This window comes from Magallana gigas, chromosome 2 (genome assembly GCF_963853765.1).
Source record: "Magallana gigas chromosome 2, xbMagGiga1.1, whole genome shotgun sequence".
NCBI lineage: Eukaryota > Metazoa > Mollusca > Bivalvia > Ostreida > Ostreidae > Magallana > Magallana gigas.
In genome coordinates, this window is record NC_088854.1 from 47,419,606 (window position 1) to 47,429,448 (window position 9,843).

Consider the following 9,843-nt stretch of genomic DNA (forward strand, 5'->3'; position numbering starts at 1 on the left):
CAAATATACAAACGCAGAAGCGCAAGCCATGCAGCATATAGTATTTTGTCCGTTAAGCATTCTGATGAATGTCTCTGAAGAAAATATCAACGCGCATTCTACTAATGTTGTCCCAAATATGGGGTATCACGTGAAAAAACGGTACTCACTGCTTCTAATTCATTAGGACGTACCTTTCTTTTGATCATTGACAATGGGGTATTTAAATAGGTTGATATAAGTTCTCATATGCAATATTTTTTAAATGTGAGCATAGAAATTGAAGTTCAGACATAGTTGTCCATATTAATTTCATAAATTCTGAAAAATCATTCAAAAAGAGTTTCCAAAGGACAATTCAAAATGGTATATATTTTCAATACGCTTTGTATACACTGAAACTTGTAGAAGCCCACAATGCCCTGCAACTCATTCGCTTGATTGGTTAGTCGATAAAAGTAAACAGATGGCTAATTTAGTGTGGAAATTTATGCCGACGTCACAAAATATAGTGGTCTCGACCTGTTTAAAAAGATATTCACAATTTTGGTGAGAATAATTCACGTGAATCGCATGATCTAAATTTAAATTGCTACCGATATGACTTTTGCATATTTTCAGTAGTGTAAGGTTGAAGAAAATATAGGACACCATGATGAGCTCACTTCTGGACAAAGTCGTTATTGTAACAGGTAATATGCTTTTAAGGAATATATTGCTTTAAAGTATTCATTTTGATTAAATAAACCAAAACTATTAACTTCGACGTTGCGAAATTGTGATATTTTAATGCAAATTTCTAGTGTATCATTATTGAATTAGGTTTGCTCTATCGTCTGATGAACAGTCATACACGTTTCGGCGCGCTTAATTTTTGAAGAAATGTGTACATCGTGAACACTTTGGTAAAAAAAAAAAAGTGTAGCGTTTTGGTGCACACAGGATGCACACTTTTCTGCACCAAAGTCATGTGCACGTGATGTTTCTCACCCACATTGAATTTTTAGTGATCCATACTATTTTAAAGATTTATTAATAGCATTATCCTTTTTTATAGCAGTTTCTGAAAGTAGATACAACAGCTGGTTTTTTTTTATTACCATTCTCGAAAAATTTATCTCTATAAACTGAGTGTTAATGAAGTACTAGTATACCATCTAATGAGATATGTTTATTGATAATTAAAAAAACGAAGTCACCATCAACGTGTTGCATTCTGCATACAGAAAGTCGGGAAGGGGGATTTAGAGCAATTTACTAATAGCTTCAAATTTTTAAACAAAATCTTCATTCCTGCATTCAAAAATTGTTGTTTGTTTAATTGTTAGTCAGCTTTTAGTTACAAGAGCTGGGCACTTTGTTTATGGTAAAAACAACAGAGTCGAATTTCATACCTCTGCTCTTATGGGAATATTTTTAAAGCTGACATTAATTCATAAAAACATTTAGTCGCCATATTAGTTTCGAGCGCTCCTCTACAGACACTGGGGTATTATTCAGGTCGAGAAAGTTACGGTAGGTTGCATTCAGGTGGCACGGAGTTCTAAATACATGAACTACACATAGTAGTTAAATGTTTGTGATCAAGAATGAAGGGAAGAGCAATAAATAAAATACAGAATATATTTATTTTTTGAAAGAATTTCCAAGGTATCCGTATTATTTTGCACAGATATAGCTGCTTACTTCGCACTCACATCGAACACGTATGTTCATACAGAGTGCATACCGTCTGCATCTTTTTGAAAACCCCGGCGGCACTACACCCAACACAGTAGCTAAATGTTAGTAAATCCAAGAAAGTAACAACGTAACATGTTTCCATCGGTTCCGCTACTAAAATCCATGCGATCATTGACATTGCTCGATCTGATACAGTGTGTGGTTGCGCATGTGCAATGTTAAAACTTACACAGGAAAAGGTCTACAGTTATCGAGGATTTTTGCAGTATCTGTGCCTGGATTTCAGTCAGCCTTGTTTCGTCGTTCGTTGGATATCCTTTGCCAATGCAGTGGTTGTCATGTTATTTTTGTTTAAAACTCGTTTCTACACGTCTTTTTGTCCAAGGTAACGTGTTCGGGTGTATGAAATACCCGAATGCGAAGAAGCATAAATAGTGCTCTCGGCCTTATATAGGGGATGTGTAGCGATGAGCAGAACAATAGAAATCGACAACTATTATCGTTTTACTAACAGAGTGCCAGTTTGCTTGTCGGGCCGTGCTAAAATTTTGTACGCTGATTATCATATTACTCATCGATTGGTTGATCGATTTCATTAAAGTTAATACGAATTAGCATGCCAAGCACATAACCCAGAAACGCACTGACCAATGACATTAAATGATTTTGGGGTAGTGAATATCAACTGTCAGCCCAAAGCTCACCCCTGCGAATGTTATTGTCATTTAAATTTTAGACCACGTGGTTTTATTTGACCCTTTTAGTTTCGCAGTAAAAATCGTGCCTCGTGTTTATAGTCTAATTTAGAGAATCTAGGTACTTTTAGTCAAATATAAATTCTAGAGGTTTTTTGATTTTAAACTTTATCTTCATGAATTGGTGGATAAAATGTGTTCTAGAAATAAATGTGACAATACAAAAAATAGTAATTTTCTGCTGTTGCGACAATTAACATTCGAAGTAGAGATACCCCCTTAATAACATCAATAGTGAAACAGACTGTACTATTTTATGCAGAATGTTCATTGAAAATGGCTCGATATACTAAGTTTTTATGCAAAATATTCACCCATTATTTTTTTAAAAAAACATGGTATTGCACACCACAAGCATCAAACATGGCTATGGTTTTATTAAGCAACCCAGTTTATATTATCAACCACTCTACACGTGGTTGAATACGAACGATAACTCTGCTCTGAACTATCATCGTTTAATTCAAAAAACCGCTAGATGGTGAAATAAGACATACATCTTAAAAGATGTTGATATTTTAGCATAAATCAAAGAAGAATATGATATGAAAATCGACCAGCACTTACGTATTTTGAGAATATTATCCGAACACTTATACTTCCGCTCGAAATTTCACAGGAACTGAACAAATCTCGGTGAAGTCTCGTGAACTTTCATTCGAGCACCTCTGGATTTATTTCATACTTAACTTACATACTTATTTTCATTTCGGTAACAAAACGCTAGAAAGGGGAATATGGACAATGTATTCAAATGAAATAAACGTCCTCCACCGTTTCTACTTGTGTCGAACGAACGTCGCATTAATCGAATACTCCCCGGTAAATCTATTTATACTGGGGGCGGAAGCGCTCTTGCATGAAATAACCAGTCTTGACGTGAACCAAATATTACGGAAATTATTGGATATTAACGAGGTTAAAAACGTAAAGAAATAAATTTAACAAACAACAGGCTTTGGACTGTCCACGTGTTGATATTCACTACCAAAACATCATGTACATGTAATGTCATTGGTCTGTGCGTTTCTGGGTTCTGTGTTTAATATGCAAATTAGCATTCACATCAATGAAATTGAACAACCAATGGGTGAGGAATATAATAATCGGCATACAAAATTTTAGCACGGCCCTACAAGCAAACTGGCACGCTGTTAGTAAAACGATAATAATATGGCGATAGTCGAAGAAAAAAGGGAAATAATGCGTATTTATGAATTCATGTCAGCTTTAAGTTTTCATGTAGAAAATATAAAAAATGTAGCTAAATAAAACAGATACTAAATAATCCGGTTTATTCGTCGAAATTTCACATCTGTAGTTCTCTAAAAATAAGCAATAAGTAGTCATTACTGAGGTTCCTTCCATAGTGTAGGGTTGAAGAAAATATAGAACACCATGGTGAGCTTATTTCTGAACAAAGTCGTTATTGTAACAGGTAATATGCTTTTAACGAATAAATTGCTTTAAAGTATTAATTCAGTTTGATTAAAATAATCCAAAACTATCGACCTAAAAGTTACAAAATTGCGATATTTAAGTGAAAATTTCTAGTGTATCATTATTGAATTAGGTTTGTTCTATCTTCACAGTTAAAACTTTTGGGCGCGTTTGATTTTCCAAAAAAGTGTACATCGTGTACAATTGGTAACATTGATAACAATGATACATTCTAGTATATCATTACCGAGTTAAGTTTGTTCTATCTTCACAGTTAAAATTTTTGGGCGCGTTTAATTTTCCAAGAAATGTGTACATCGTGTAAACATTGGCAAATCAAGTGCAGTGGTGTAGCGTTTTGGTGCACACAGGATGCACACTTTTCTACGACAAAGTCATGTGCATGTGATGTTCGGCAAAGCACTGAAACCAATATGGCGGGGAAAATGTTATGATTAGAAACCTTTTTTTTTTGAAAACTGATTTTAAGTATGGTATGACGAATAAGAAGTGACATTGAAGTTTGTATTTTTTATAAAAGCCTTTACATTAAAACTGTCTTAATTAATTCTTCATTTATATTGGAAAAATGCCGAGGATTGTCAAACATCAGATACTCTGTTAAAACTGCATTCTTGGCCGCCATATTTAAACACCACACCATTTAGGTGTACTTGATATATAATATGTTTTCACCGGTGTACACCAACTAAGCTTGTACAATTTACTACCGAAAATATAAATGTATTAGAGTTTGAAACGTAGCTTTAATCCTGCAAATAAACAGGAAGGGTCTATTATCCACTGATTTCTCAATTATTATAGAAAAAAAATAAACCCCCAGGGTAAAATATTCTTATGTTTCTTTTGAAATGGTTGGTAAAGATTTTGGAAATAATACTTGTATCTACAATAGTATACATAAATTAGGATTTCTTACAGACAATTTTCATCCTTAGAATATTAGTTCATGTCTTATATCGTTTTTTTAACGATGAATATTCTACATCAGGTGCGAGTTCTGGAATAGGTGCCGCTTCTGCTCTTGAATTTGCTAAAAATGGCGCCAAGTTGGTTCTAGCTGCAAGAAACGTTGAGAGGTTAAATGAAGTGGCAAATCAGTGTTCATCTAAAGGTCTACAACAGGAAAACGTGAGAAACAAATATTAGAATATAACATAGATGAATTTCATAACAGATAAGTTTTCACTGCGATGTCCCTTTTTAGAACGCTATTCCTGTTTGATGAAACGCGCAAGAAAAATCATATTTGATACGCATTAATGTTGTTTCAGATATTTGTCAAAGGTTGTGACATCACCATTGAAGACAACTTGAAGAGTTTGGTTGCTTCGACTTTGGAGAAGTACGGACAGATCGACGTTTTGGTAAGGCTGCAATATCAAACACTTAGATCGTCATTTCAAATGCTGCTCAAGCATAGATATGATGTTAACTCCAACAAAACAATCAGTACAGTGTATGAACCAAGTTTATAAATATATAGAACTCCAAAAAACAATTAATATAAACTAAGTCAATAAATTTTTTTTTTTCAATGTCCAGGTCAACAATGCAGGGAGCGGGCAGTATCTTGATTTCATGAATACGACACCGGAAGTGTTCGACAACACATTCAACATCAATACCCGCGCGCCATTTCTACTGACTCAGATGTGTATCCCTCATTTAAAGAAAACGCAAGGTTGTAAATACTAACAAAATAAACCTTAACCAATTGCATCTGACCGTACTATTTGTAGTATGCAATTTTTAAAACTGATTTCATTGTCCTTTTTCCAGGTTGTGTTGTCAATGTTTCCAGTATATTGGGTCAAAGATCGGTAGGTCAAGGTTGTTAAATAATGAAAACAATATAGAATATATCCAATTTTTGAACCCTCGATATTAATGGTAACCATCCGTTACAATACAAACTTTTTTCAAACTTTGTATGACATAGATGCAATGCATATTTGTTGTCATAGCTTCCAATAGCACTGACCTACTGCATGAGTAAGGCAGCACTGGACCATTTCACCAGAACTCTTGCATTAGGTGAGACTGTTTTCTAACACCCATAGTGGTCTTCAATGTTTTTTTGATTTATGAAATACATATTATCTATATACTACATGTATGTCCGTGTCTTTCTTTTTCACAGAGCTTGCGAAAGATAAGGTTCGGATCAACTCTGTAAAGTAAGTCACTGAAATCTCAACATTAACTTATAACGCACAAATATTCTAAGTGCAGAGTGAAATGATATATGAAATAAATTTAGTGTTTTAATAGTTTTATTTCTTCGAATTAAGATACAAGATGTAATTATTTTAAAACAAACACTTGCCTTATTATTATATGTACATTTGGATGAACATTTTTAAAATTAGTATTAACGTATTTGTCAGTAGTTAGCTTAAACTTATCTAACGTTATGTACTGTAACAACTTGTCAATATAAACATCCCCGTTGTGTTCATTTTTGGCAGTCCTGGGGTTGTCATTACGGAGTTTCAGACCCGGGCAGGAATGAACGATGAAGTTTATAAACAGGTAATGCAAATGATTTTATGTTTGCTATGTACAGCTATCATCGGATCTGATCTAAATGTTTAGTAACATATTTGATCATTTTTTCATTTCGTTATATCATTTTTTAAATCTATATATACATATATGTACGTTTTTTTTTAACCTTTGATGCATGGATTGTATATTGTAACTATTACCATTACCAATTACCATTGGGTTAATTTGATTCCATTCTCCTGTTTTGCTGAGGGACCTCTGTTGTATTAAAGTTCCTTGTTTCTTCGAGAATAGCTTATCTGTCCTCGCTAGAGTAGCATCTTTTTCAAGGACACTAAAATTTCACTAAAATTTTTCAAGTGTCTGATGCATGCACCCTTTATGAATCCATAAACATAGATGGACTATGTGCACTATTTTTTTTGCAGAAGTTTATTTGTTGGCTTGGCATAAGTTTTCGTATTTAATCTATTACATTGTAAAAATATCTTACCCTAGCTAGCTTTTACACGTTGTATCCAAAAAAAAAATGATTGAATTATTTGAAATTTCAAAATTAGAGTTTAGATGGTGATGGATCCGGTTTCCAATATCAAAAAACTCTTTGATTTCGTTTGATGGATCATCAAAAATAAGAAATCCATCATCACGAAATCTACTATGAAATTAAACTTTCTGGGCGTCTAAGAACTGCGTCATGATCTGTCTCTATACTAGTAATAATCTGATACTTTCTTATATCAGATACATGTACGTTTGCAAAACCGTCGAACCCATTACACAGTCGATAACTTCCTATTCATATTTTCCATTGAATTTAAAAGCAAAGGATACATTTGATCAGAAACGTAAGATCCGGCGCGTCTAGGTATGGTATATCCGATGTATTTTTATCGTCGTTTTTGTATGCGTTTTTTCCATTGCAACACGTTTTAAAATTCGTCAAATTCCGTGTTTGTTTACATGCTTGTGGTAAAGAAATTTCTCGATTTTACTTTAAAAATTTGATAGTATCTTTTATATGAGTGTTTTGTTGATGAAAGAGAAGTGAGAGTGACCGACCGCGGGTTTCCGTCGATGTCCAAAATAAATAAATATTGAGATCGCGTAATAAAACGTGGGTTTATAGCGATGGTACGGTTCATTAATTAAAGAATCAAATAATATTTTTTTTCTTTAACCTAATCACATTTTCAGTTGATGGTTTTTGGTCTTTTGGGTGAAGCTTTATAGAAATTTATATGTGTAATAACATATGTGTTTTATAGGATGCACGTAAATACATATTTCGCTATTGACATAAATTTATATTTACATCTATGTATAATTACTTTATTTCAGTTTTTAAAATCACAAGGAGAACATCAACCATTAACCGGTGTCATTGAACCGACGGAAGTTGCCAAGGTGATACTTTTCCTGGCCTCTGACCAAGCATCTTCAATCACGGGGGAACTACTTTTTGTAGATGGAGGGCGCCATGCGAAAGCGCCTGCGTAAAGAGGCTGTGCACTGTACACTGAAGCATGTAGGATTACGATCTGATAGCTTTATAAAGTTCAGTTCGTTTTTATACGTCTATATAAATATATTTAGGAATCGTAACTAGAATACTATATAAAATAACACTGGTCATTCAAATTCGGTATAGACTTTTCGTTATAATAACCTGAAAACACATATACTCGTATTCAATCTACTACAAGAACAATCATGCCTTTACTATATTAAATTGATGCGGACTAGACATAAATAACAGACAGACAACAGATAACCTAAATATATAAATAAAATATGTTATGTGAATATAAGATTGTATCGAGTAGTATTCCTGTATACTATTATTTGTAATACATAGAATAGAATTAATTTACATTCGAACGAACGCAGTGAAGGAAAATATAACGATTTTCTTCTTTTTATACAGTTTCGTCTGTTATACCGGTAAATAGTTTTTTAACATTTTAAAACTAAATTTGTCAAGAGACGCTTTAAGATAAAGATTCTCAAGAGCCAAGATAACTATTTCAAAAAAATATATTTTTATTTTATTATTTAGGTTATTAACGAGCTTATTGTTATCATTTTGATAATTGCGGTTGTGTATGTGTATTCCAGTGTTGTATGTTAAACCAGTGAATAAATTTTTAAACAAGTGAACATCTTTGCTGAATGATAACTAGGCCTATAGTAAATATTGTGTATCTTTGTATGATATTTGTTATAAATCAATTTATGTAAAAGAACTCCAAGTCGGTGTGTAGAAAAAGGTAGAATCAAATATGTCCTTGAAAAACGAGCGGTGTGATTTTCATGAGAGAGAGTGAGAGAGAGAGAGAGAGAGAGAGAGAGAGAGAGAGAGAGAGAGAGAGAGAGAGAGAGAGAGAGAGAGAGAGAGAGAGAGAGAGAGAATTAATTAATATATTATTCTAGGCACCTGATCCCATCTCTATTTTCAAGAGGTCCGTGTAATTCTGCTTTAAATTCTTATTTTGCTTTATGGATTTTGAAGTGGTTGACTGTTTGTTATTGTCATTTTTTATATTGATAATCAATAGTTGTATGCATATATATTGAAATTCATCTATATGTATTGGAATTTTTAGTCCGACGGCATTTTATGCAGTCCATGATTTTCTTAAGCTGCAGCAAAATTCGATCAAGTCGACAAACTGGTCAGAACTGGATCTTGTAGATTTCATCCCAGTCAGTTTCTATACATCTGTGAATAACAATTAGTTCTCTTACCGCACGAAACTCAGTGGATGTTAATATTTAAACGATAAAATGCTTTCTTCGGTTATTCATGCGATAAATGAAGTTGACGACTTTGCAGAAAAAATAATAGACCGCGTCAGGGGGTTTTGTATTTTTTTTTTTTTGCAACGATCGCTACCTTCATAACCCGCATGAATCACCGTTTATTAAGGTCTTCCGTTTTCCAACGGAAGACCTTATTGTTTTCGTTCGGTTTCTTTTTCCCTATTATTATTATTTTTTTTTTCTTACAAAATTTGTGCAGGCGATTTCTCGGAAATGGCTGAACCGATTTTCGTGAAACTTTCAGATCTAATAGATATTAGTCCGAACTTAATATACATTTTTTTATTTTGATGACGTCATTTCCGTTCTTGAGAAAATGACGTTTTAGCGATTTTCAGAGGGTCGGCTTGTCCCCGGATCTCCTCCTAAACGGTAAAAGATATTGAGTTCAAACTTTCAGGGATTGTAGACAAGAGATTGTAGATGTGCAATTTGGCATTCATATTTGTCATGCTCAAAAGGCGTTTAAGCTCGCCTGGTCCCGAAAATTGAGACTTAAAAAACGTCGTAATTTTTCATGGTTTTCTTAGTTTATCTCTTTTCTGAAAAATATTTTGTTAACACATGTAATGCAAAAAAAGTTTATATTTACAAGACCTTTCATTTCATATCAAGAAAAAGGGGCTGGCCC

At 33.5% G+C, this 9,843-nt stretch overlaps 1 protein-coding gene across 2 annotated transcripts; it reads left to right on the forward strand.

Annotated features, from left to right (window-relative positions):
• The first annotated feature begins 534 nt into the window (after positions 1-534).
• LOC136273068 (3-oxoacyl-[acyl-carrier-protein] reductase FabG-like) lies at positions 535-8,545 on the forward strand. Of its 2 annotated transcripts, none has more exons than XM_066076906.1 (9): positions 535-671; positions 4,870-5,009; positions 5,153-5,245; positions 5,424-5,562; positions 5,661-5,701; positions 5,846-5,915; positions 6,022-6,058; positions 6,350-6,413; positions 7,731-8,545. In XM_066076906.1, exons 1-9 carry the CDS (start codon positions 632-634, stop codon positions 7,887-7,889), a joined length of 783 nt encoding a protein of 260 aa, XP_065932978.1. In that variant the 5' UTR covers positions 535-631; the 3' UTR covers positions 7,890-8,545. The 2 variants fall into 2 exon arrangements, with proteins under 2 accessions (XP_065932978.1, XP_065932979.1); XM_066076907.1 differs by lacking the exon at positions 535-671 and adding an exon at positions 3,813-3,855.
• The last annotated feature ends 1,298 nt before the right edge of the window (positions 8,546-9,843 follow it).

Coding starts and splice junctions, on each gene's coding strand:
- LOC136273068 (XM_066076906.1), top strand. CDS start 632: ATGATGAGCTCACTTCTGGACAAAGTCGTTATTGTAACAG. Junction 6,059..6,349: donor GTTCGGATCAACTCTGTAAA/GTAAGTCACTGA, acceptor CATTTTTGGCAG/TCCTGGGGTTGTCATTACGG. Junction 6,414..7,730: donor ACGATGAAGTTTATAAACAG/GTAATGCAAATG, acceptor ACTTTATTTCAG/TTTTTAAAATCACAAGGAGA.